Source organism: Lonchura striata, chromosome 15 (genome assembly GCF_046129695.1).
Source record: "Lonchura striata isolate bLonStr1 chromosome 15, bLonStr1.mat, whole genome shotgun sequence".
NCBI lineage: Eukaryota > Metazoa > Chordata > Aves > Passeriformes > Estrildidae > Lonchura > Lonchura striata.
In genome coordinates, this window is record NC_134617.1 from 498,623 (window position 1) to 526,320 (window position 27,698).

A 27,698-nucleotide genomic window follows, 5' to 3' on the forward strand; every position below is an offset into this window, starting at 1 on the left:
GCAGCCTGCTGGGCACGGCCGGGGCGGGGCCGCGCGCCAGCACCAATCAGAGGGCGCCGCTCCGCGCTGCCGGCCAATGGCAGCCGCCGGGAGCCCGAGCCGAGGGTCAGGGAGAACCAGCAAGTTCGGTAGAGCGAGCACATGAACCCGCGGCGACATCTTGGGGGGGGCGCTCTTAAAGTGCCAGCGTGCGGACGGGTGCACCCCTCGGCCCGGTGCGCCGGGCTCGTTTCCCCCTCCCCAGCTGGGATCAGTGCCCGCAGCGATCGTTCCGCCCACTCGCCCTGCCGTCCTCCTTCTCTGCCCTCTCTTCGCGCTACAAAGGGCCCGCTGTCTCCCGCCCGCCGGCTTAGTACGGGCCGGGCTCCCCCGCCGCCGCCGCTGTTGGCACGGCCCGTGCGGAGCCGTCAGGCGCGGCAACATGGCGGTGAGTAGGAGCGGGGCCGGGGCATCGGCCCGCGGCTCCCGCCGCTCCCCTGCTGCGTCCTGGGGGCTCCCGCAGTTCCTTTGCTGCCTCCCGGGGCTCCCGCCGCTCCCCTGCTGCGTCCCGGGGGCTCCCGCCGCTCCCCTGCTCCGTCCCGGGGGCTCCCGCAGTTCCCTTGCTGCCTCCCGGGGCTCCTGCCGTCCCCTGCTCCGTCCCGGGGGTTCCCGCCGTTCCCCTGCTCCGTCCCGGGGCTCCCGCCGTTCCCTGCTCCGTCCCGGGGCTCCCGCCGTTCCCTGTTCCGTCCCGGGGCTCCCGCCGCTCCCCTGCTCCGTCCCGGGGGCTCCCGCCGCTCCCCTGCTCCGTCCCGGGGGTTCCCGCCGTTCCCCTGCTCCGTCCCGGGGCTCCCGCCGTTCCCTGCTCCGTCCCGGGGCTCCCGCCGTTCCCTGCTCCGTCCCGGGGGCTCCCGCCGTTCCCTGTTCCGTCCCGGGGCTCCCGCCGTTCCCTGTTCCGTCCCGGGGCTCCCGCCGCTCCCCTGCTCCGTCCCGGGGCTCCCGCAGTTCCCCTGCTCCGTCCCGGGGGCTCCCGCCGTTCCCTGCTCCGTCCCGGGGCTCCCGCCGTTCCCTGCTCCGTCCCGGGGGCTCCCGCCGTTCCCCTGCTCCGTCCCGGGGCTCCCGCTGCTCCCCGGGCTCCTCACCGGCCCCTCGGGTCACTCTTCGCCGCGGTCTCCGGGAACAGAGTCCCACAGCGGCGTGCGCGGGGCCTTTGCCCGGGGGCTGCGGATCCCTGCTGTAAAGCTCTTAGGAGGGTCTTGGTTTTGATGGGAAAAAACTAAATTATCAACGTTTATGAGAGCAGAATGCGTGTGTCCGTAATGCGTGTGTCCTTTAATGATTCCTGTGTGTTCTATGGTGGAGGAATAATATCCTTTAATACTTGCCATATGTTATGTGATAAAAGAATGAGGGGAAGGGCTGCTGAACACGGATTTAATTAAAATCGCTTGGAATGCTTCACCTGGAGAAAGTGAACTACAGGTACACTTGTTACCTCTGCTTTTCCTGGCATAGGGAGTGCTGTGCTCACTTTATGTACGTTAAAAGGGGAGGCATCACATGGGTTTATGCAGAATCTGGAATAAAACCAGACTTCTTTGCGAGTTTCCACTTATGATTTATATCCTATTCTGCCTCCCCAGTTCAGACATCTCTGAACCATCTCTGTTGGCCAGATGGCCAGAGTGTGTGTGTATCCTGGCTGCTGTAGAGTCCTTTGCTGTGGAAAATGCCTGTTGAGGCTCTCCTTGCAGACCTTGGGTCCAGTTTCAGGCTGGATCTCTGGACACAGCCCCGCAGAGCCTCCTCTGCTGCTTTGCTGGGACGTGGAGCAGTGCTTGCCCTTACCCAGGGAGATCAGGGCTGCTCTGTGATAGATTACAGATCTGACATTTCTTACCCTGCTCAGCCAGACTTCTCTTCCTTCCTCTGCTGAACAGGAGCGTAAAGGAACAGCGAAAGTGGATTTCCTGAAGAAGATTGAAAGAGAGGTCCAGCAGAAGTGGGAGCATGATCGAGTGTTTGAGATCAATGCTGCAGACAGGAGGGACCAGAGAAGGTGTTGTTGTACTTGATTTTTCACTGCTTGAAGTGTCTTTTCATTCAAAATCTGGTGGAGGGAAAAAGTGGCCCTGTTCTAATGAGCAGTACTCATGGCTCAGCTGGAGAGGCTTGCTCACACATTGATGTAGCTGATGACACAAAGCAGCTGAGTACGTGTGTGGCTGAGCTCCAGCAGGATGAGAGAAGTTCTTTCATTCCTGGCAGTGTCAGTACCCTCTGTGGGCTTAAACCAGGTTCTCTGTGTGACTTGTGCTCTTTGGCGTGGAGGAGGTTCTGCAGTGGGGTGCCTGAGCCCTCACCCCGGGGAGGTTTCACTTGGAGGGGAGGTGTGTCCTGCTGTGCCTCGCAGAGGTTAGGTGAGTCCTGCTGTGCCTCGCAGAGCGCAGCAGTGCTGGGCTCCTGCTGTGGAGCAGCCCCCGGCGCTGGTGTGGAAAGGGAGGAAGGCTCGGTCCCAGGGAGGCTGCGGGGACAGCAGGTGGTCACCTTGGCCACCTCTGGCTGCAGCCCCAGCGGGGAGGAAGAGCCTTTCACAGGTGCACAGAGTGCTCTGCACTGCTGGGGAAGGCCACATGACTCTTTTATTTCTGCCTCAGAGTAAACACTGAGACTTGTTTATCTTCTGGGAATGCAGAGCGTGCTTGGAAGCACAGGTCCTGTGGAATTGCTGGGACCCATGCTCTCCGCAGGTGTGGAGGGCCGTCTGGGGGAGCAGATTAATCCTGTGGAAGGTCTTTGACTGAAAAAGCAGTGACCTTGGCAGTATGAGGTTAATACGTGGTGTGTGGGAAAGGCAGGCTAAACCAAGATAATAACTGAAGTGGTGTAACAGGTGGCAGGTTCTTAAATTGTAGATTTTGCAGGCAAACAAATGACTTGGCCTTTATTCCTTCATGTTAATGGATCAAGGGAGTGTGTGAAGGGAAGATACAAGGCATGAAATAGAGTACAAAGGTAAAGGTAGAAATTCACTGTCCTAAATGTAAATATTTTCTTAGCTGCTTTGAGAGCTCAGGTTCCAACAACATAATGCATCTTTGAAACACCCTGCAACAATACATCCCTGTGAAAGGCGTGATTGCTTGCAGTGTGCCCTTAAAATCTGAACTCACACGGTGGGAGATTAAATAAATTACTTTAAGCCTTTGCTGTAATTAATTTACAGAAGCAGGATTAGAATTTGTTACCTTTGGGAACATGTTATATCTGTTTCAATGTTTCTGTGTGATGTCAGTCCACTGTGGGTTTTTTCTTTTGTGTTTATTTTTTAGGATGATAAAGCCTGTTAGTGTATCAGCTCTTTAAAATCAATACTCATGTTACTGGCAAGGAAAATATTTTAACATCACTGTGGGCTGATAATAGCGGATCATCCCAGTTACCTGTTTTGCTTGTGTGTTGTCTGATGGTCATTTATAAAGCTAATTATGTGTTTTAATTCTTTGACTTTCCCCTCAGCAAAGGGAAGTACTTTGTTACCTTTCCTTACCCCTACATGAATGGCCGCTTGCACCTGGGACACACGTTTTCCTTGTCTAAATGTGAGGTAAAAATTCTCCTTTGCTCATACCTTTAAATACCATTCTAGAACAAATGCTGATTTTGTAGTTCAGTTTTGAGCTAATAGGATGCCTTGTCAATTCCTTCAAAGCTTTAATGATGACTTTTTAAACTTTCCTCTTTTCCCACATTTTCAGTAGGAATATTGTTAGCTGAAGGGAAATCCCATTAATGTAATTTTTAATTTGATGGGATGGGGCTGAAGGTGTTTCCTGTTTGTTCTTTGAAATGAGATTTTTAGGAGATGCTGCTAAATGGCTCAACCTTCACAAGGGACCTGTCCCTTTTGTTTGTGGTTGCTGTGCTCTGTGCCCTGTGTGGGAGCAGGTTTTGGGTGCTGGGATTGCAGAGCAGCCCCTGTGCACCCGTAGGTCTCTGGTGGAGCCAGCCTGGAAGCCTGGCCCGCCTGTGCCTGTGCAGCCGTGGGGGCAGGCTAGAAACAAACTGGGTTGCACCTCCCTGCAGAGCTGCCCCCAGCTCTGCCAGCTGCCAGGGGTGTGTTGGAGCAGACAGAGCTGCCTTTGACCAGGTGCTGGCTCAGCCTGGGGCTGTTCCCATCTCAGCTGTTCTATTTTCCCTGTCTAGTTCGCAGTCGGGTACCAGAGGCTGAAGGGGAGGAGCTGCCTGTTTCCCTTTGGGCTGCACTGCACGGGGATGCCCATTAAGGTGAGACTTTTGCAGTTGCTGGGGGTTTGTTTCTGATGGGGTTTTTATCCCTAAGGCTGTTTGGTGCCTTGCTTACTGTCCGTCCCCAACATCACGTTAGTTTATTTAAAAACTCACCAAGACAATGTGATTTGGAAGCTGAATTTGTAATAAACATGTGTTATGCTTGACCTATAACATCATTTTAAAAGACAGAGAGCTGGAAAATGGAATTTTACTTCTTATTTGTTTTCCTTTGCAAGAAAATCCTTACAGTAAATAGCTTCCTGTCCTGGAAGGTTTTCTGGAAGTGGCAGGATCTCCTAGATCTTAATGCAAGGTCCAAAAAAGGTTTAAAGTGTGGAATGGAAAATGTTATCAATAAAACCTACTCCTTGGCTGTGATTACAACCAGTGCCCTGGCTGACACACTCCCAATATCTCTGTTCAGGCTTGTGCAGATAAGCTGAAAAGAGAAATGGAGTTGTATGGATGCCCACCGGAATTTCCTGATGAGGAGGAGGAAGAGGAAGAAAGTTCTGGTAAAAAAGAGGAAGAAATTATCATCAAAGACAAAGCAAAAGGCAAAAAGGTAAAGTTTAAACCAAGCCTTCCTGGACTGAGAGAATACACCCTGTATTCTACACCTCTGCGTATACAGGGTGTAGAATGGAAACTAATCAATTGCTCTCACTGTTAGAGGGAGGATGTGAGAATATTTAAGAGTTTTAAGTTGTGTGTCTGGAATCAGAAACCATAGCATTAACAGAGGCAAATGCTCTTGTGACAAGACTGTGGGCTTCTTCCTAATCCCAGTTGTTCTTCCAGAGCAAGGCTGCTGCCAAGACTGGCTCTTCCAAATACCAGTGGGGAATCATGAAGTCTTTGGGTCTGTCTGATGAAGAAGTGGTCAGTTTTTCTGAAGCTGAGCACTGGTTGGATTATTTCCCTCCCCTTGCTGTCCAGGATTTGAAGAGCATGGGATTGAAGGTGACTCTGGTGATCCCAACCTCAGTTTTGTGGCAGCCATACCTGTATTGTTACTATATTGGTGAATGTGCTGCTTCTCCTTGAGATTTTCTGCGTAATACAGCGTAATTCCATTTCTGATATTCATGGAATTAGTAATTTCACATTTTAATGGTCTTGGGTGATAATGAAGTCCTTTCTTATATAGAGCTTATACCCTGTACAGTGGTCACAGCTGGAAATTAGTCCAATAAAGACATTATGACCTATGGTTCCCATGTGAGGTAACTTGTTGGTAGTCAGTAGTCCTATTTGACATCGCATCATTCTTCTTCCTAAAAGTACTTGTCCTGCTGACAGCAGATTTTTGAAAATGAAGAGAAAGATGATGAAACAAGGCAGTACTAAATTTCAGCTTGAATGGTTGGTTAAAACTACTACAAAACCTCTAAATTTCTCAGTCACTGGAGGGATCTTGAGTCTTTGACATCTCTGCTCTGAGAAGCAGGAACAGATGTGTATCTAAGCTTACACCCTTTATGGGATATGTACTTGCATTGTCTTTTTGGAGAGAAAGGTCTTTTTATTTTTAAAATAATAGTTATGGTATTATGAGATTTCTTTGATTGCTTGATTGTGCTTTCTTACTGGAGCCTCTTGCCCATTTTCAGGTGGACTGGAGGCGTTCCTTCATTACAACAAATGTCAATCCCTACTACGATTCCTTTGTGCGATGGCAGTTCCTTACACTCAAGGAAAGAAATAAGATTAAGTTTGGCAAACGGTAAGCTGTCACTCAGCTCTGAGTTTCTGGGAGTGTGGATAAGCTCAGCTGTACCAGAGACAGAACCCTGTGACACGTCTCTAGAGCATTCTTTTAACTCACATGAAACCCAAATCTTTCCTTGCTGGTGCTCTGCCAGACACAGTGAAGTGTGCCAGCAAAACATGTGAGATCTGTCTTCCAGGTTTAGTTTTCTCATGCGTACCAACTCTAAGCAAAAAAGGGTCAATTCTGAAAGCTCTTATGGAAACTGAACATTGGCATTGATGGAAACAGATCCACACAAAATTTGAAAATGCCATTAAGAGGATTTTTTTTCCCAGAGAGCTGTATTTTTTTTCTTCTTGGTCTATACACTATTTTACTCACTGCTAAATGAAAATCTTTTTCTAGATATACAATTTATTCTCCTAAAGATGGACAGCCTTGCATGGATCATGACAGGCAAACAGGAGAGGTAATATTTTAACGTGACATTTTCGTGCATTGCTTATGATCTTAAGTACTAAATGGAAAGTAAGTTGTATCTTAGAGCAAAACTTAGTTTGGCTGTGCAGAGTCACTGGCTCTCAGCTGTCAGTGCATGTGAAAATTGAATGAGCTCCTCTCTTGAGCAGATTTGTTGGGAACTATGGATAGTATTTTCCATTGTAGCTGGCTTATGTGATTGTTTGGCAATCTCTGCCAGCAGCATCACTCCATTGTATAGTTATCTGTTGGAACTAAACAAACTGTTGTTAACTTAGATGTTGCTGAGAAAGTGTCCGTGCCTGGTAAGTTTTTGCTGTAGGAGCACAGTATAACCTCTCTGCAGTCTGCATTTTAGTGAACAGCCTTTCATACTAATGGAAATAGGATTTACTCTGAGAAAAGCATCAGTACCTTAAATAGTGTTTGGATTAGGTTCTTACAGAATAGAATTTATTTTCTTTCCTGTTCAAATGAGTTTCATTTATTGACTGTTGCATTGTTTATGGGAATTGTAGGGTGTTGGGCCTCAAGAATACACGCTAATAAAAATGAAGGTGTTGGATCCTTACCCTGCAAAATTGAGGTAGGTCATGACTTTTTAGTGGCAGATGGACTCTGTTTCCTGGCCAGAACTGACCATCGAATTAAACAATCTGTTTTGCCTAATGCATAATTTAATTTCACCTGATTATTTCCACCACTTCAGAGACCTGGTCAGAATTTTGACCTGCTCTATTGCTGTGTCTGCGTGGACCTCAAGATGGAATTTAAAAAAAAAAAAAAAAAAAGGAAAGAAAATGGAATAGAAGGCCCACAACAAATTAATGACCCACTCCTTTCTCTTAGGAAATGTTGCTTGGAAGCTGATGTTAGTTTAAAAGCCTGTTCTGTATGAGCTGTAATGATTTTATTTTGATAACTTATCTAAAACCTTTTCCCCCCAGTGGCTTGAGAGGAAAAAACATCTTCCTGGTGGCTGCCACGCTCAGGCCAGAGACCATGTTTGGCCAGACCAACTGCTGGCTGCGCCCGGACATGAAGTACATCGGCTTCGAGACGGGCAGTGGGGACATCTTCATCTGCAGCCAGCGCGCGGCTCGGAACATGTCCTACCAGGGCTTCACCCGGGACAACGGGGTCCTGCCTGTGGTCAAGGAGCTGATGGGAGAGGTGGGTGTCCTGCAGCGTGCTGGGCAGGCTCAGCTGCTCCTCTGGGGCTCGGAAAGGTGACGGTGGAATTGTAATTGGAAAGAAAATACAGGAGGTATTACAGAAATTTTGGAGTGATGGAAATCTTTAGTGACAAACAATGCAAGCAGCAGGCAGCTTCCTTAGCAACCAAGCCAGAGCTGCTGCTGGGAGGATAACCTGGTGCACTTAGCTGGGTTCCTAGTCCCTCACATCCAAACTATGTGATGTGGTGAAAGGATAGTGTTAAGTAACATTTTTCTGCTTACTGGGAAGAGTAAATGGAAAGGGAAGGGGGAAACTAACAGCTAGAAAGGGTTAGGTGGAAAACGCTTTTGTTGGTACTGACATTTCCAGTACTGGAAATCTGTGTGAATGAAGCTTTCTTAGCTGGGTAGTGAATGTCAGTGGTTTTGGGGTTTGCTGTTTTTAACTTGTGTGCCTTGTGCAAGTGTTATCAGTGGTGTTCATTCATCCTGATACAAAGCACCTTCAGCTGTTTGCATCCCTTGATCTCCATTCATTACAACTTGTCACCATCTTTCTTGATCTTCCTTTGAACAATAAAGTAGAAAATAGTGTTTCTTTTTCTTTGTTGGTAGACATGATGTGAATTCAAGCAAATTAGTGAGGTAGAAGATAGCTACTACATCTTGACTGCCTCCTGTCAGTGTGTGAATATCTTGACAATATGCTTTCTTTGTTTAATGTCACTTTTGACACTGGCTTCCTAAGCCTCAATGCTGTTGTGCTTCAGATACTTGTAAGCAAACTGTCCTCCTGCTTCCTATGCTTTCCCAATTCTACATACTTGTAGTTTGTTTCTTGGTATTTGATATTTGACTTTTATACCAATATATATCCTATATCCTGTCTCAAATAGTACCACTCGTTTTCGTATGTACTTCCTCCTTGTCCATCTGTATATAAAATGTATTTAATTTGTTTGTCATGTGTCAGGAAAATTTACAGAAAATTTGAAGAATATCAGCCAGGAGAGCTTACTCTACTAGGCTGAAAGCCCCTAATTTACTGTAATGCTGTTCCTTTGTCCTCAGGAAATTCTTGGTGCTGCGCTTTCAGCACCCCTCACCACCTACAAGGTCATATATGCCCTGCCCATGCTCACCATCAAGGAGGATAAAGGTAATTCTGCAGCAGAGCCCTTTGGATGGACACTGGCATTCAGTGTGTGGGGACTAATCCTTTCATCTGTTTATCTTTTCCTTTGCCAAGGAACTGGAGTGGTGACAAGTGTTCCCTCTGACTCTCCAGATGACTTTGCAGCCCTGAGAGACTTGAAAAAGAAGCAGGTCAGTCTGTCAACTGAATTGTTTGTTTCCTTCCCCTAGTGAAGAGGGTCAAAAGTGAATATCCAGTGGGTAAAATGAAACTTGCTTGAATTGGCATTTGGCCATCTCTAACTTGAAATCAAAGCACTTAAACTTAAACCAGCTGGGCTAGGACAGATGCTTTTTTGTTTTTTTTTCAGGCTTCATATCTGAGTTTTGAATGAGAATCATGTAACTTGTACTGCACGTTAAAGTAGAGAAGAGCACCAGTGTTTTTGCCCACTCATTTTAGGGTAGAGCAATATCAATTTTACCCCTTTTAAAAATGTAGACAATTATGGCAAAGAATCACCTGGAAATGAGATGAGGATTGAGCTCAGGTGTCAGAAATGATGAGAAAGCAGGGAAGTGGTTTTGTCTGATTTGTAATAAAACGTTATGTACAAAAAAAAAACACTATGAATGGATAAAAGAATCTAGAAGACTTATATATTGGTTTTTTTCCTTCCAACTTTCAAGGCTTTGAGGGTGAAGTATGGCATCAGAGATGAAATGGTCCTGCCATTCGAGCCGGTGAGTATACCCACATGTGTCCATCTGCAGCACATAGGGTGTTATGCTCACTGTTGACAAATGAACCAGGAGCTGTGCCACCTCTTCCAGAGTTTCTATTTAAAGTTCTTCTCAGCTGAAAGAGCTGAAAAACGTAACGTTTTCATATTTTCCTGTAATTACAAGGTTTGGTTTGTTAAGGGTTGCAACCAAGATTTATTGTTCTATTCTATACTTAGAGAGAAAGGAAAGTAGCAGTTTTTAATGGGAGTTATTGTTTTGGGAAATGCAATGCATCATTATCCTGATAACCTGTTGGTTGATTAAAACTTGGTGCCCTCATGGCCTGATTAGGAGGGTATCTGTTCAGTGCAGAAAGCTGAAGTCCCTTGCTGTTAGCACAGCATCGAGACTGAGGCAGTTTTCATTAGAAAATGCAGGTTACAGGTAAAGCCACCCCAGTATCTGCAGAACCTTGCTTCCACATGCCAGCTCCGTGTGGTGTCACGGCAGGGACACACCTGGGCAGCTCAAGAGCACCCCTCGGGGCTGCCAGAACTTCTGGGCAATGAGTGGAATTGCAGCAATCTGTTGTAAGCCCTGTGTAACTTGTGTTGGATGCTGTGAAGGTGTGGAGTGAGCAGTAGGGTGCAGGAGGGGTTTGACAGCCTTCTGTTAATTCCCAGGTGCCCATCATTGAAATCCCAGGCTATGGCAGCCTCTGTGCTCCATTTGTCTGTGACGAGCTCAAAATCCAGAGCCAGAATGACAGAGAGAAGCTTGCAGAGGCCAAGGAGAGAGTGTACCTGAAAGGATTCTATGAGGGAGTAAGTAATACAAGAATTTGGTAAGTGGTTTCTTGGTGAGTTTAACTAGGAGAAAAAAAAGGCGGGTAAAGAATTAAAAAAAAAAAATCTCAAGAAAGAGGGACAGGTGTCTTTTTTTCCCAAAAAAATTCCAAAGGACTTTTAATTTAGACTCTTCCTGCAGCAAGGTTCTGCAGTTGAAGGAGTGATGTGGAATTGGAGAAAGTTTCCAGTCACACATTCCTGTGTTCTCCGAGCATTATAACCTAGTTTCTGAACAAGTGATCACCTTCTGGGGAGCTGATCCATTTTGTTGCTAGTATAGATAGGGAATCTGATATGAAATGAGAAGGTGTTACTGTTTGCACGTTTTTTTGTTGTTGTTTTGGTTTTTGTGTTTGTTTTGGTTTTTTACTTTTTTTCTCCTTTCTTTACCTCAGTAGCTCACCATGTGTATTTCTCAGCTGTTCTTTTGTAAGCTAGTGTTAGTTTTTATTTCTGACTCTGCAATCTGTCATCTATGTGGATGCTGACGTGTACAAACTGTTTTTGGGTAAAGATGACTGCACATAATGAAAAAAACCAACTCTTATTTTTTGCATGTCAACGATTGCAATACTTGCTACTTCCTTACATTGATTTGAACACCTATGGCACCTATTTCTTGCTAAAGTTTGAAAAAAATTGTCTCCTGTGACCTATCTTTACAGGTGATGTTGGTGGATGAATTCAAAGGACAAAAAGTTCAGGATGTCAAGAAACTCATTCAGAAGCTGATGTTGGATAAGGTATGTGACAATGTGCACACAGCTGCTTCTGAAGTGTCTGCTTTGCCCTTTTCCCAGGGCTGAGTGGCCAGAGAAACTCCTGGTGTGGTCCTGCAGCCCTCAGTGTGCTTTGGGTCACTGCAGAGAGAGGGACTGGTGTTCTTGGGCTGAGTGGGCTGAGCAGCTTCATTAGAGTTCTCTTGTTCCCTGCCTTATTCTGTCACCCTCCCTAGGACATGTTCTGGTGGTCCACTTTACTCTTTAGTGTAGCTGGGGGGATACTGGAAGTGTAGGACCTGCACTTTCAAGTCTCTTTCACGCCAGTGAAGGAGATGCGTGGTGTGCAAATGCCCCCTTGCTGGGCTCCTGTTTCAGAGAGCAGTAAACAAACAGTGATTCTGGTTTCCCTCTAATGGGACTCCCTGTTGAGGACTGGGAGTGAGAGAGGCTGCAGGCCATCATTCCCTGCTTGTTCTGTATTGTTATGTCCAGATTATAATGCTTCAGCACGGATGATGTGTGCAAGTAGATTTGAAGCTCAGCATCCCATTTTCCTTTGCTTTCCCCCTCCCTCTGTCCCTCAGAGTTTCTTAGGAGCTGTTTCAATCAGGGGGCACAGTCAGTGGGGAATATTTTGTGCCTATGTCCTCCTTTTCCTCATGCATTCTGTACAAAGTTCTGTGGGCTGCTACCTTAGACAAGTACAGAGTTAAGCCTTGCCTCATTTTACCCAAGGGAATTCTGAAGCAGAGAGCTCGGGCAGTGCTGAGAGCTATGCAGTAAATGCTATAAACCAAACTAGAATGGAGGGGATGCTTTTTAGTAAGTTGTCAGGATTTTCAGTACTTTGCTAAGTACTTAAATCTCAGCTTTCATTGCCCTTCCAACTCTTAGGGTGAAGCTATGATTTATATGGAGCCTGAGAAACAAGTTATATCGAGATCTGCTGATGAGTGTGTGGTGGCCCTTTGTGACCAGTGGTGAGTGAAACAAAGCTGCAGTTATAAAGTTGTTGCAATTGTACACTACTTCTGGATTGCTTTATTACAATAAACCTCTCCTGACTGTAGGTATTTAGATTATGGTGAAGTGAGCTGGAAGAAACAGACTTCAGAGTGCTTGCAACATCTGGAGACGTGAGTTGTGAATGTGGCTGTGAAGGAGAGTGACTTTGCTGCTCTTGGTGGGGTCTGAGAGGCAGTAAGAGTTTCTTTCTTACAGGTTCTGTGAAGAGACTAGGAGAAATTTTGAAGCGACCTTAGGTTGGCTACAAGAGCATGCGTGCTCCAGGACGTATGGCTTAGGTAGGTAAAACATTCCTTTCTCAGTTGGTTCTTCCTACGGATGGTACTCCTCATTTCATTTGGAACCCAGTGGTACAGGGAAGTGTGGGAACAACCTTGTCCAACTTGTGTCTTGGCCCTGCATCCCAGAGAAGGTGTGCTTTGTTGGAAGTGCATGGGGCTGGTAGTACTTGCACTACTATAGGTAGTCTGTGCAGCATCTTAGTAGCTTTCTGCCTGGGCTATTGATTTGAAGGGGACCTCAGAAGAGGGAGCTTATCCCATTTCTTGAGTTTTCTCCTCGAATTCTGATTAGCCTTCATCTTGTGTAGCCTGTCAGGAGACAGCTGCTAGATGTGCACTGTAACCCTCAGCAGATGTTCTTGAGCTGAGCTGTGTCAGGAAATAGGTTGAAAATCAACAAGTGTTTGCTCTTGAATAAAATTTTCAAATGCATAGTTTAATTTTTCAAACAAATATTTTTTAAAAGCATAAGCACTAATGCATATATGTATGTTCGTGTGTTCTGCTGAAAGTCAGCAGCTGCTCCGTGTGCCTGTGGGCCGGGGTGGTGCTGGGTGCTGACACAGCCTTCCCCTGCAGGGACCCGCTTGCCTTGGGATGAGCAGTGGCTGATCGAGTCTCTCTCTGACTCCACCATCTACATGGCCTATTACACGGTGGCTCACCTGCTGCAGGGGGGGGACCTGAGGGGCCAAGGAGAATCTCCTCTGGGTATCAGGTAAGGAGAGTGAACCATTAACTTCTCTTGTTTAATTGGGTGTTCTTATCTCCTGAATTGCTCTGCAGAAAAATTTGCCAAGGAGGTCAAGTCTTTGCTTTTGTGTGTAAAAAGTGTGTTTATTAAACTTAACCTGCCATGAACTGAGCTAGAACAGGTTTGCAGAGGGTCAGTAAGGAAAGAGAGGAGTGTGACAGGCAGTGAGAGCCAGAGTGGGGAAATGCTTTTCTGAAAGCACCTCTGAAAGAACTGTGTGGAGAGTAAATCACCTTTTTCAATACTTGTTTGACTTGCCTTGAAATGGGCCTTGGCAGGTTGTTGGGTGATTGGTTTCAGTGGCTGCTCAGGTGTCTGCTTGCTGAGACTGCTGTGCGCCACAATGAATTTTAGGCTCCAGTGTACAGAGGGAGTAGGATTTAGCTCTTGTTTTTGTCACTGTCACTCTCCTGGAAGCTCAGAACCATCTTTTATCCACAACTTGTCTGTGGAAGTCCTCAGAGCAAGGGGGAGGAGGCATGTCACCTCTTGGTTGGAGTGGCTTTTGAAGTGTGGTGATAGGAGTCAGAGAGATGGGATAGTGCAACTCAGTCTGGTGTTGAAAAAACACTTCAGATTGTGCCTTGAATCATCTGCTCTAATTCTGTGTGGTTTATGGACTAATTTCTGGGATAGTTTACATATTGGAATGGAAACTTTTCTTACTATATGTCATAACTAATCTGAAAACCATTTCCAAAATAAACATTCTGGTTCTTACAGACAGAAATACCTCTTGAGACTGGGCAAGGCTGTCATTTGGGCTCAAACCTCTCTAATTACAAAGAAGCTATGCACGAGCTAGTTGTGTCAAGAAACAAGCTTTGAAGTGAGCATCCTGGGCCCTGAATTACAGATTTGATGTAATTAAGCATGTACAATTAGAGTACTCTCCCATGCAAGTAGATAACATCTAGCAGCCTTGGAAAATGCTTTTTACTGATACTTGTCCTGTGGTGTGAAGGAAAAGGGGATTTATGGCCCATCCTTTCAGTACCTTCAGTTACAATGAATTTGGCACCAAACACAAGCCCAGTCACAGCACAGGAATTTAAAGCATAGAACAAGAACTGCCAGAACCAAACCAGCAAACCTGTGCCTGTAAGATTTATTTTATTCTGGACTGGTAGTACAGACCACCATCTGAGGTCTTCTTTTAATGTGCATTGGAAGAATTTGGGGTCCAGAATGCTTTTCCTCTCTGCATAGCGCAGGTCAAGGCCCCTTAGCAGGTGCTGACACGTAGCAAACTTTGGCTTGAAAGTATTTAATTTGGAATGCATGCAGTATGTTGTGCACTCTACTGAAGCTCTGAGAGCCAGGAATTATAACCTCTGTAGAAACAAGGAGGATATGTGTCAATGCAGCCCAGTGGCCACAGGGCTGTGGTATCAGCTGCATCTCATCAGTATTTTCTTTCAAAATTGTTGATCTTGCCTCTGGTAATGGGCAAGATGTGTCTCGCAGTAAATGTTAATTTTAAATTTTCATTCCATTTGAAATGGGAAAAGATCACAAATATTTTCCATGTAGGAGGCAACCTTGAACTGTGCAGCAGTTCTCTCCTGTCCTGCTCTTTGACTTCTGGGAAGCCAGAGAGAATGGCTCCATGAGGCATACCAGTGAGAGCCCTTAGTGTTCACCTAAGGTCACAGGTGGTGCTGAGTCTTGGGTGGTGACATTTGGAAAGAAATGATCAGGTTTCTGGGATATTCAAGATTATGCTTTAATTATTAATCACATTTTCTTTATGGGAGTCTTTATGTTTAATTGGAAATCTCCAAGGGCAGTTTAAGCAGGGCATGGCTTGAGCAGTTCTGAATTTTGTTTCTGACATTGGATTCACTCACATGAACTCAGGAAAAGGCCCTGGGAACTCTGTATGTGTTTGCTGATCACATGGACTGTGCTGTGAGAATGGTGCCACAGGTTTAAGCTTTCTTACAGAAAGTGCTGTAGAATGTGAGGAGCTTTTACTGACTGCAATGTGGGACTGATTCTGTGCAGGGCGCATCAAATGAGCAAAGAGGTTTGGGATTACATCTTCTTCAAGACAGCTCCATTCCCTAAAACTGACATTCCAAAAGAAAAGTTGGATAAGCTGAAGGAGGAGTTTGAATTTTGGTATCCTGTGGATCTCAGAGTTTCTGGCAAAGATCTTGTTCCAAATCACCTGTCATACTACCTCTATAATCATGTGGCCATGTGGTCAGAGCAAAGGTGAGTTGCGATGTGATGCAGGTAAAGCTGGAGAGTTTGCAGTCTGTTACATTTGCTAATGGCCTTTGGACTGTACAACATTTAGAATTGTGTTGAAAATGTATTCTTTCATGTTGCAGCATTGATACAGTTGTCTATAATAGAAGCTGTTGAAATGGAAAGGTTTTTTTACCATTATTTCCCATGGGTTTTCTGCATTATCTCCTCCTATGGATTTCCCAGTGTTGAGTTGTATTCCTGCATTGGAATTTATTTGACTTTATTATTAAGTCTCCTTAATTCCTTCTCAAGGATGGTTAAAAAGAGCCATATATACTCCCATGGGCGATGCAGAACTGGTTGAAAATCTTTGCCCATTGCATGCTTTTATGGTGAAAATACTGTTTACATTCCCTTGAATTTTGGTTTAGAGGTTATATAAAATTTTATATAGGAAAAGTGTGTTTTTGATGTATAGCAAAGATGATTGTGAATAATTTAATATCTCTTTCCTTCATGGGTAGAAATGTGGACCCAGCACTATTGTGTGCTCTTGGGCAGTGCCAATTACTGACCTTTAAATTAAAAATATCTGAACAGAGGAGGGTGACATAAATGAATTGTAATTGCAGGTGCACTGCTCCCTACCTTGTGTTCCAGCACTGATAATCCTTGGCCTTTATACTGTAGTTCTTTTCCTCTTCAGAGGCACTCCTTAATATATTTAAGACAACCCTTATGTTTTTTATTATTTTAAGATTCCACTCAAGGTGTTCATCTCAAACTGGAACATAAAATGTTTGTTCCTTTTTTAAAAAAGAAAAAATGTATTTACTTGGCCAAAAGATTTCTATCTTGCCTTTGAACAGGGAAAAATGGCCAGTAGCTGTGAGAGCCAACGGACATTTGCTCCTCAATTCCGAAAAGGTACGGCGAGGTTTTGTGTGACATGGCTTTTGTGTTGTCAGAATAGGTATTTGTTAGGCAGACTGGAAACTTGGGATGTAAGCAGGAGAAATAGTGACATTTCTTCCTTAATGAATGAAAAACTGGAGGGTACTAAAGACCTGCCTTGCCTGTGATTCTATGTAGCACTTTCTCTTAAGTCTCACCAATTTAGTGAAGAGTTCAGTGCATTTCTGTTAAGTTTTAGGGTAATACAGCATATTTATTTATTTAAGTAAAATTTATCTTTTTGGAGCATTGGAGTAGGTGCAGTGAGAGGAAAACGTTTGTGCCAATAGCTTGCTAATATGTGCAAGTTCTGACACTGAATTGAATTTAAAGTGCCTGAGCCCAGGAATTAGGCATGGGAGACTGTCTGATATGAATCAAAAAACTCCAAAACAAGCCCTAGTGGAGTTCTTCTTGAAAAATCAATACATGGTGATCTGAAGCTGCCAGTTTTAAAGTAGTATTCAAGTTTAATTTTGGGAATTTCTGGGATTATATTTTGTTGCTGAGTGCATGCAGAGTTCAGTCTGCTTTTGCTGTGAGACCTCATTCAGATTTACCAAAGTGCTTTTTGCTGTGATTCATGAGAAAATTGTTTGCCCAAACCCTTGCTGGGTCTGTCTTGCTTATCCACCAACACAGGGTATGTGTGAGAAAACAAACACTCTTATCTTTCAGATGTCTAAATCGACAGGCAACTTCCTCACCCTCACTCAAGCTGTTGACAAGTTTTCTGCAGATGGTGAGTGCGTTCTGACCTGCATCTGATTGTCAATTATGCCAAAACGACTAAAGTGAGTATTTTGCTCTCAAAGGAGTTTATTGGAGTACCGAATGGCAATAACTCTGCACTTACCACCTGCTCTTGTTGAAAAGCTGAACTCCACTTGGAAGACTGGGATGTGTGTTAGCACACCTGGTTCAGCCAGCAGCTGCTGCTGGGGCTGAGCCTCTCCAGGAGCAGCCTGCTTGATCTCTCTGCTTTCAGTGAAGGGATCAGAGCCCAGGACATGCTGCTGGTGTGCACGGGTGTGTACATATCTGTGCCCTGTGTGCCCATGTGGCCATGCTCCTGCCATGCTCCTGTGTTGTGGGCAGGGACTGTGCTGGTCTCCTGGTTCTGGTGTCTTTGTCTGGTCCCCTCCCAAGGAGGGCAGCGTTCCTCCAGGGGAAGTGCCTCCTTTGAGGCATCCCTGGCTGGCCAGGCAGTCAGTGACCTGGCTGTGCATTTAACTCCAGCTGAGGTGGGCTGTCACAGGTGCAGGAGGCATGGCACTCCATGGCTGTGGGCCAGCTCGTGGCACCCAGCCATGGCAGCTGATCCCCTTTACTTCAGGCATGCGTTTGGCCTTGGCTGATGCTGGAGACACTGTTGAAGATGCCAACTTTGTGGAAGCCATGGCAGATGCTGGTATTCTTCGTCTCTACACTTGGGTGGAGTGGGTGAAGGAGATGATTGCAAACAGAGACAGCCTGAGGAGTGGCCCAGCCAGCACCTTCAATGACAGAGTCTTTGCCAGGTGTTGTATGAAGGTTAATAATACAGTTTGGACCAGTTTTTTCCTTCCAAGGAGGAATCCTGTGGCTATTTTTTTCTGAAGATTAATGAATTCCATAAAAAGCTCATTCCAGAATAGATTGTGGGGTTTGGCTGCATTGGTGATAGTTTTACAGTGTTGCCATTATGTGGGGCAGACTATGTGGTATTGATGTTGTCACTTCACTTCCCTCCCCAGTGAGATGAATGCAGGCATAATGAAGACAGACCAAAATTATGAGAAGATGATGTTTAAGGAAGCTCTGAAAACTGGCTTCTTTGAGTTTCAGGTAGGAGGTGTAAGAAAGTGACACCTGATATTTGTTACTTTGTGGATTTCTTTTGATCCTTCTGTCTCTGATCCTTAATCATACAGCTGACTTGGAATCAGAATTGTGTCAAGAAACAAGAGTACTTCAAGGGAATAAATGTGGAATCATAGAGCTTTACAAAGGTCCAGCATTCTGGACTATTCTGCAAATAGTACTGATATCTAATATGAACAAGAAGGTGCTTTAAAAAAGACACTATTAAAAAGTGTTGCCTTTCTTTATATCTTTCATGATAAAAGACTCTTCATAAGAAATCCAGATAATGCATCAACAAAATTGTTTGGAAGCATAGTGCTTTTTGATATCCTCCATAAACCATGCCTCCAGAGTGTCTGCAGAGCCATGCTAGTCCATTTAATGAATTACACGTGTTCCTTCATGTGGCTGCTTTGAGATACTCAGGAGTGGGGTTAAGTAGGCTGAGTTATGTGTAATGATAGATCATATTCATTGCCTTTTTCTTAGTTCTTATTAGTATCTGTATATAAGTTATTTGGGATGACAGCACCTGATACACAGCTGTGGATGTTTTTGTCTTTTATGTTTGTGCCAATAAACAGTCTTTTAAAGTACCACATAAATGCAAAAATCCAATGGCCAGCTGGTAGATTCGTATGTGGGTGCTTCAGGAAAATACAGTTCTCAGAACTCAGTAATGGATTTTGAGAAGCTGCTCACGTTCTGAAGGCGTGTTGGAGCCACAGGTGTGTGTGTGTGTCTCTGTGTTTGTCCTGGCAGCAGAGGGCTGATGGCTGTGTTGTTGTTCCAGGCAGCGAAAGACAAGTACCGGGAGCTGGCCATCGAGGGCATGCACAGGGAGCTGGTGTTCCAGTTCATCGAGGTGCAGACTCTGCTGCTGGCTCCCATCTGCCCCCACCTGTGTGAGCACATCTGGTCCCTGCTGGGGAAGGTACTGGCCTTTCAGTTCTGCCACTGATTCAGATCTGAACTTTTATGGATTTCAGTGACACCCTTGTCAGGCTTACAGATACTTGTGTGCAAGTAGAAAAGATGTGTCAGAATCCAAGGAGTCATACTGGCTCATTGTCCCTGGGACAGTGACTGCAGGGAGCTGGCCCTGTTGCCGTGATGATATGTGCAGCATTAATGCCAGTCACTATCATTGTCTGCTTGCAGAGAGGTGATCTAACATTTAGTGCAACAATGCAATAGTCTTACACTTCTGTGTAAAGCTTAGTTGTGATGGTTTTTAAGCCCTCTGCTTGTAGATGGCATTTCATAGACGTATGGTAGTTGTGATTATGTGTGTAGTCCTGAACACACTTGCATGCTTTTTGTCTGTGTGCCCTCCCTTTTAGGGTGTTATGGGTAGGTGCTCACTGAGGTCCAAAGTGGCTAAACTTCCTTTTCCAATCAAGCTGTAATGGTTGCAAACCAGCTGAGGTGTGTTCACTCAGTGCATTCCTGTCATGCTCTGCCCAAAGGCTGATTCCATCATGAGGGCCTCGTGGCCAGCAGCAGGGCCTGTGGATGAGGTGTTGATCCGCTCCTCTCAGTACCTGATGGAAGCAGCTCACGACCTCCGCCTCCGCCTCAAGAGCTACATGGCGCCTGTGAAGGGAAAGGTGAGGCTGCTCTGTTTGTGTGCACGTGGGATGGTTCTCTATTGCCTGGGGACTCCTTCCTAATCTTTTTTTATTTCCTCAGAAAAGTACAAAAGAGCCTTCCCAGAAGCCTTCTCACTGTACCATCTACGTGGCAAAGAGCTACCCACCCTGGCAGCACACCACCCTGTCCGTCCTGCGCAAGCACTTCCAGGTGCCCGTCCCCTCCTCTGCCCTCCAGCTGCTTGCCAGCATTTTGGGGGCTCATCCGTAGAAAGTTTATAAGCTCTACCTTGTTACCAAATTATTTCAGTAGATTCATTTTCTTTATGCTTTTGCAACTGTCCAGCAAGTTTTGATGCTTAATGAAAGTGTCCCAAGGGCTGTCATTGATTTGACAGGTGCATTTCATTGGTTTTGACAATCTTGAGTAAAAAACATGCCTCTGTTCTGTTGTTCTTCCAATTGTAAGTGGTTAGCCTTTAAATATTCTTTACAAGTATGTTTTTGAGGAAACATGGTTGACCTTACTCTGTGGGTGGGCTTAGGAGCTTTGTTCTAGTCCTTAAGTGTACGCCACTCAGCAGTGTCACAAGAAATGGCTGAAATGGAGTAAGTCAGTCATAAGAAGAACTATATTAAGAGAGCAGAAGGATCAATGCTTCTGACATGGGAAAACTGCTGAGAGTGGCTTTTGGGATCTTGGTGAGCCATCCTCAGCTTGAACACACCAGGGTTGTAGCTGATAAATTCGGGAGTCCTGACTATTCCAGCTTGTGGCAATGAGATAAACCAACATTCCTCATGTGGAAAATGTTATTTGGGCCATTTGCCTTTGGGCATTGTATAGGCTTTTTTTCTGTATTAGTGTTAAATGCTGTTTGGGTTCAGAAGGATGAGAAAACTATCTATGGAATCAATGACGCTGACAAACCTTGCTGGTATTTATGGGAAAGCAGGAAAAGTATATGACATTGGAAGGCAAGTTTTTCATGATAGCTGTTATCTTTTATGCTTGTTCATCCCTGTTTTAGGTCAGTGGAGGTCAGCTGCCAGATAATAAAGTAATTGCCAGTGAGCTGAACACCTTGCCAGAGCTGAAGAAGTATATGAAGAAGGTGATGCCTTTTGTTGCCATGGTTAAGGTAAGTGTCAGAGGGACAGTTCTGGTACAGGAAAGACTTTTGTGAATGCAGTGTCTCCCCCTTGCCCTTTGCTTATTTGTCATCTTCAAGGGTTTGTTTATAAGCATCTCTAGAAGAACTACATAATAAAAAATGTGAATTAGCCCAGGTGAGCTCTGGATCTGATTGAAGCTTGGTGCTTTCTGTGTTTTGTGGGTGATACAATCTATACTTCAAACATACCTGGATCCCTCTGTATTTGAAATGTATCCTATGTGACTTTTTCAGTTTTTCATGCTGAAATGAGTCAAGTGTTGCTTTGGAGACATAAAAACTGGAAGCTATGAATAAGGGCAAGAGTTGATTGATTGCAGTATGTGTAAGGGAGGAAACAAGAGACTGTTCTGAGCCTTGAATGGAATTAAAAATTTTGTGTGTAATTCTTATGATTATCACTTAATATGCTGATAGTCCATTATTTTTCCTCAGTCATGCAAGCCTATGAAGATCTTGGCTTCCATTTCTTAAAGAAACTTTCTTGTGCTTGCTGTTGCAGATGAAAGTTCAATACAACTAGGGAGAGCCAAAAAGCAAAGAATTAATATTTTTTTAATGGGGGTAGGGTTTGCAGTGTATGATTTAAAACTACTTTAATGACTTTTCATTATCTGTAGAAATTGAGAGGGATTAGTAATGTAAAAAATCTTGACTGTAAAAAAAAATTACTTTTTCTCTTTAAGCTTTAGCTTGATTTTTGAAATGCATGTAATAATTACTTCTATTTGTAAGCTTTGTCATGTTTTCTGAGTGGAGCTGTTCTTTGCTGTCTCTGTGGGGTTGTTCTGATTGTTCATTTTCATGGGAACTTGGAAGCCTTCAGAGGAGCAGAGAGCCCAGAGCAGTTCTGGAGCTTCCTGTGTAAGTTTGTAAGAACAGTAGGGCTGTGTTAGATCCACTGACCCAGCTGGGAAAGGTCAGAAAAGCTCTCAGTCCTAAGAGTTAGGGCTGAAACATTGCTGTATTTTGGTGTCTTTAGTCTGGCAGCAGTGAGTGATCCTGGGGCATGTGGGGAAGGAGCTGAGGCTTACCTCTAATCCATCTTTTTGCTTCCAAAGAGCAGCAGCCTATTTCCCACAGAGACGTGGAAACACCTGAGCTCAGACTCCTCTGAGCAGTGTCTTTCTCTGAAAGCAATTATTCATCAATTCTAGGGTACAAGAGGCATCTCTGCTTGTGCTTCCTACTCATCAGAGGAGGGCTGAAATGTAGGAGCACCTCTTTGATTTACAAAGGGAAGCAGTTCCATGTTAAAAGGGAATCTTTCACATTAAACTGATGAGGAAACCAGGAAACCACAACCATGCTGAGGCTGACAAAGCAGAGCTTCAAAGGAGACAGCTGGCTCAGCATGTGAGAGCCAGGCAGGGACAGATTAAACTCCAAAGAGGAAGTTCTGTTTTAGTTTAAAAAAAATAAAATAATGTGGTTTTTATCCTGTCTTTAATACTGTGTCTCTTGCGACTGTTGCTGCTGGCTTTCTGGACTAATTAAGTTACTTTTATGTTAACGTACAAAGTGGTTGTTATTTCCCTGCAGAGAACTCGCTGTGAGCACGTCCAGGTGTTGTGGGCTTGTCCTTTATTTTAAACTGGGTCATAAGCCTGAGTTTCCTGCTGTGAAATACCACTGAAATGCTGACTGATTTTGTGAATTCTCAACCTGCACATTAAGTAGGGATTTAAATAACTGTGAATGTCAAACACCTATTCAATTCTATATTAAAAATGTGTTCTAATTGCTCTTACTCCTCCCTCAGTGTCACCAGCTCCCTGTAGAAGAAGAAGCCCTGTTACAAGAAAATTATTGCTCCGGTGTTAATGTTGTGCCAGCAGAGAGCTCTTGGATTTACAAGCCTATTCTTTTCATGACTAATGTGGATAGTTTGCCATTTTTAAGCATCGTTTTACTTGCAGCCTTTAGAGGGTTTTAATACTTTTTCCCTCCCCACCACAGGAAAACTTGGAGAAAAATGGTTCTCGTGTTCTTGATCTTGAACTGGAGTTTGACGAGCGTGCAGTGCTCATGGAGAACATTGTCTATTTGACAAATTCCCTGGAGGTTGGTACAGACTTGGCATCTACTACTTGGCATTTATTGGGATAGCTGGAGCAGCAGCTTTCCCTAAGGCTCTAAGCCTCTTTATGTTAACTTCTGGGTGTGCAATGTTCAAGCAGCAGTTTTTTATCAGCTTTGTCTCCATTTGCCAGATAGATGCATATGGATCTGTTCAGTGCTGGCATGAGGGACAGGGGTAGGTGAGCACTGCAAATGTGGTCCCAGAACCCAGGGCTGGTTTTCACTGCAGTACTGGATGCAGCTGTGACAGTGACGCCCACTGGCAGTTTGGGGATGCGTTTTTCTCTGAGCCAACCTGTATCTCACATTTCCAGCTAAGAAATGAGAAGGAGCTGCTTCAAGCAGACCAGTCAGTCCTTGGGCACCTGCACTGGCATGTTGGTACACCAGGCTGTCTTCCCTCTGCAAGGAGCAGGCTCTGGGCAGGGCTTTTCACACTTTTTTGGGTAAAAGGCATCAAGTCTGGTAGCAGTGGTGCTGCTTCATATGATGAGCAGAATTTAGTTTAACAGGAACATGGTAATGAGGGGACAGCTCAGGCACGTGGTGTTAAAAAACCCAAACCAAACAAAACCAAACAACCCCAACACCAAAAGTCAAAATCAAAAGCATCTGTTTTTTAAGAATTAGAAACTGTATATATTGCAGAGCTGGATGTAACCTGTACCATATGAAACAAGTGTGACTTTATTGGGCTTGTCCCATGTCACAGCAAAGCTGAGAGTGAGCAGCAACTTAAACTATCTGTAAATCTTCAAACCCCCTGAGATGGGGGAGGGAGCAGTGTGTCCTCAGAACAGGGATACTCTGCTGGGAGCAGCTAGAGGGGCTGGGGGGTCTCTGGGGGTCACTGTCCTTGGAGATGGACAGTGAGGTCTTGGGCACCTCACACAGGGAGTAGATGACCCTCAGAGGTACCTTCCAAACAAGATTTTGTGGGTTCAGTTGTACTTCTGTTGCTTTATGGCAGTGCAGGTTTGCTCTCCCCTTTCCTACCTGAACAGCTGTTTGATGGGGCTGTAACTTCTGCTGTTCCCTCTAAAGCCATTAAAATCCTGCTTATTCCCTCCTTCCCCATTTTTTCTTTTACAGCTGGATCACATTGAGGTAAAGTTTGCTTCTGAAGCAGAAGATAAAATCAAAGAAGACTGCTGTCCTGGAAAACCATTTTCTATATTCAGAACAGAGGTAATATCAGAAATTCAGATATTGAAAGTCTGAAAACTTAATTAAGAAACTTAACTTGAAACTTTACTTTTGTCTGGGTTTTTTTAAATACACCATTTAAAAACTTTGATCAGACACGCATGTTTACCATGTATGAGTATTTCTAACTCTGAAAGTAAAAATGTCATTGATTTCCCAAAATATGTCTTAAGCCCTTATTACACTTTGGGCTGCATTTTAGAGCTGGGGCAGTGCTGGTATCCAGCATGGCCAGGCAGGTTCTAAAGGGATTTTATCCCTCTGGAGGATTCATTAACAGCAGATGTTTATTTGGTTTAGTTTCATGTTTCTCCTGAGGGCTCACATGCATGGATTCTTCTTTAAGGTCTGTGTTGTTTCTCACAGCCTGGCGTGTCCGTGTTCCTGGTGAACCCTCAGCCCTCCAACGGCCACTTCTCCACAAAAATGGACATCAGGCAAGGGGACAACAGGGAGACGATCATCCGGCGCCTGATGAAGATGGACAGGGGGATCAAAGGTAGCCACCAGCACAGGGGTGCAGCTGTGCCAGCTGCTGAGGGGGTGCACATGGGTGTGACAGGATGTGGGACACGCCTGTATGTGCAGGATGTGTGTGCTGGAGGCTTGGGAATGTGAGATGAAACAGGGGCTCCCTCCCTGTCTTCCCAGGAGGTGTCAGTGTGCTGTTGGGCACAGGGATGGAAGGCTGCACTTGCAGGAAGGCTTAGCTGAAGGTCCCAGGCTGCTTGGTCTGCTTAGCAGTCTTATTAGTCTGCCTTTTGATAGGGAATTGTATTGAAATCAATTCTCACCTTCCTCCCAGCCTCTGCAATTCATTCCTCAGGAAATGAGGAATAAGTTACTCAGACCTGTCCTGAGCCAGATAAAGCAAATTCAGTATGTGGAATGTGGTATTGGGAGCTGGTTTTTTCTGTGTGATTTATCCCCATTTCTGTGGGTAACTCACTGTGTAACCCCTGAAGGACTTTGTTCTATTGGTGTAAACCTTAACACGACAGTTATTCCCATGAGAACGTATTTCCTTGGAGCAGGTGTGGAAGTTCCAAGGGCTCAGCATTGCTGTGGTTAACTCTGTGGGTGCTGTGGCCTGTGTACAGCTGCCATGGCCTGACCAGCTGCTCTCTCTGTGCAGATCTCTCCAAAGTGAAGCTGATGAGGTTTGACGATCCCGTGCTTGGGCCCCGCCGTGTTCCAGTCCTTGGCAAAGAGGAAGCAGGGAAAACTCCAATCCTGGAACAAGCCGTCTTCCACATTGACCTGGCCCAGAGGCACGTCTGTGTCACTGAGAATGGCCTGACAAGGGACATTGGGGACACAATTGTTTACCTGGTTCATTGAACTGGCCTGTATCTGGTGAGAAGGTTCATGGAGGGACATGGAAGCATCTGTATTAAAGAAGGGGGAGAATTTGTTCACCCAAACCAGCCTGAGTTCACATGTGAGTATCCCTGCTCTTTTAAACAGGGATTTAATAAAAGCATTTTCCTCTGGTGCTTTGGCTTCTCTTGAAAGGAAAGTTACCCTGGAGCCCCTTTCTGTCCAGCTGTGGGCAGGGTCTTAAGGAACAAGTTTGAACACCATGCTTAGAATTCCACTCCTTCCTCCAGGGAGCTGTGCTGCTCCCTCAGCTGCATTCAGCTCCCTCCAGAGCTGATCCAGCCGAAGGCTTTAACTGAAGAGTCTGCTGCTGCCTGGGTGGGGAGAGGGGTGGCCCTGGCAGGAGGGAGCTGGTGTGACACAAGGCGCCCAGCCTTGTGACAGTGATGTCACCTGTGCTGCCTCACAGTCCTTCTGACACCTTGGATGTCTGAGGTCTCATCATGGTTTATTCTCTCCTGGGTACTGCCTCAGGATGCTTTTATTCCATTTCATACCCACAGTCAGGTGAGCCTCTTGCCCAGGTCACCCCCCTCCCCTTGCCACCTGTTCCCAACAGGCAAAACCTGAAATAAAAAAGTGAAAATAAACATGCTTTCATGCAAAAAGTTTTAATGGTGCCACAGCAGCTCCCACAGGCTGGTGTCTCACATGGTGGGTGCCAAAGCTTTCCTGAGCCCCGTTTTCCCCAGTGCCCCCCCAGTGCATGAGGGGCTGCAATCCATTTGGCCCCAATTAATTTAATTATCTACAGGCTACAGAGCTAAACATTAGTGCTATAAACTTAGATGAATAAACTTCTGAAAACTTAAAATGTCTTTAAATGTCTTGCTTTTTTTACAGAAATACAAAATAAATAGCTTGAGGATTAATACAAAACAGGAAACTAATATATTCTTGTTTATTGACTTTTCTCTCAAATAGTACCTTAAATTGAAAAAACCCTTTAAAAAATGAACTTCTCTTCATGGAAAAAATATTCAGCATCCCTGAATTTGTACAAGTGTCTCTGAACAATAAACTAAACATATTTTATTTATTCTCCTACCCATCACCAACTAAGCAAAGGTTATACATCCTACTGTTTCTAAGATATGTATGTAAAAATAGTAATTTATGATTTCTCACTGGAGGAGACGTGGCTGTAATGTTTCATTGGAGCATTCTCTGGGCTGGATGCAGAAAGCAGACAATGGAACTCCCTGCTTGGTTGTGTAAAGGATTAGGGAACTTTTATTGATCCCTTCTGCCTGTGAGATCTATTTTGGCTGTAACTCTGGTGCAGATAGATCTTCCCCCTTTGTTACCCTTACAGTCCTGCTCTGCCTGACACTGGGGGTCCCTGGGGTGCTGCTCCCCAGGCACTCTTGGATCCATCAGTGCTTCCTGTTGGGAACACGTTCAAAGGGATCAGCCTGTGGAGCTCCCACGGGCTTCATGGGCAGTTTGGGGTTCTAAACACTGATCTCATGAATATTTGGAAGTTACTTTTTAAATGGGACAGATACTGAACTTTATGACAGAAAACCTGAAAAGTCTTCAGCTATGATTGCACCTCAAACACACTGTTTCACAAATTACCTGCAGTGACTTTTGGGCAGTGAATAAACCTCCTGAGAATGATAAATGTGTGATTTTACACAGTCCCAGGCTGCTCTGGTGTTTCCAACTAAAACGTTTTGGAGCCAGTGTTTGTGTTCTTAGTTCTCAGAGGGAGAGAGGGGCTGATGGACTGAGTGCAATTCTGTTCATTTCTGGCTGTGCTGGGGTATGTGGATGTCTCTCAGGGACAGAGCCAGCTGCTTTCTGGTTCAGCTTTAAAAGGATGGCAGGAGTCCTCAGCACAGAACCAGCACGTCTCCCCCGAGGCATTTGGCTGTCTCTGAGGTGGCATTGCTGAGTTGGACTCGCTCTCTTTTTTGCAGCTGCTGCCACCTTTTATACCTGGGCACAGAGCATACTTTCAGCTTGTCGGTGTTTCGGCAGGAGCTGCAATTCTGACAGAGAGCACAAAGAACACAGAGAACAGATCTGTGCCCTGGAGGTTGCTGTGCCACTGAAAATCCCCACAGGCAGACCCAGCTTCCCTGCTCCACAAGGGAAGGTCCAGGGGTTGTGGTGTCGTGAATGGTT

General features: G+C 45.2%; 1 protein-coding gene across 1 annotated transcript; it reads left to right on the forward strand.

Annotated features, from left to right (window-relative positions):
• The first annotated feature begins 188 nt into the window (after positions 1 to 188).
• Positions 189 to 25,679, forward strand: LARS1 (leucyl-tRNA synthetase 1). Its single transcript, XM_021543092.3, has 32 exons — positions 189 to 427; positions 1,917 to 2,035; positions 3,496 to 3,583; positions 4,183 to 4,263; positions 4,694 to 4,834; positions 5,071 to 5,232; positions 5,883 to 5,995; positions 6,389 to 6,452; positions 6,982 to 7,049; positions 7,411 to 7,636; positions 8,713 to 8,800; positions 8,891 to 8,967; positions 9,466 to 9,519; positions 10,185 to 10,325; positions 11,015 to 11,092; positions 11,966 to 12,051; positions 12,142 to 12,207; positions 12,293 to 12,375; positions 12,958 to 13,096; positions 15,140 to 15,352; positions 16,201 to 16,258; positions 16,964 to 17,027; positions 17,622 to 17,805; positions 18,022 to 18,112; positions 18,924 to 19,064; positions 19,600 to 19,740; positions 19,823 to 19,933; positions 20,754 to 20,864; positions 22,857 to 22,961; positions 24,072 to 24,167; positions 24,552 to 24,684; positions 25,321 to 25,679. The coding sequence occupies exons 1-32, from the start codon at positions 422 to 424 to the stop codon at positions 25,524 to 25,526; spliced, it is 3,534 nt and encodes a 1,177-aa protein (XP_021398767.2). The 5' UTR covers positions 189 to 421; the 3' UTR covers positions 25,527 to 25,679.
• Positions 25,680 to 27,698: the final 2,019 nt, after the last annotated feature.

What these genes read in the sequence shown, in the direction of transcription:
- LARS1 (XM_021543092.3), top strand. An exon ending in TCAAGGAGCTGATGGGAGAG is followed by an intron (nt 7,637 to 8,712) that starts GTGGGTGTCCTG and finishes CTTTGTCCTCAG; the next exon opens with GAAATTCTTGGTGCTGCGCT. An exon ending in TGGTCCTGCCATTCGAGCCG is followed by an intron (nt 9,520 to 10,184) that starts GTGAGTATACCC and finishes GTTAATTCCCAG; the next exon opens with GTGCCCATCATTGAAATCCC.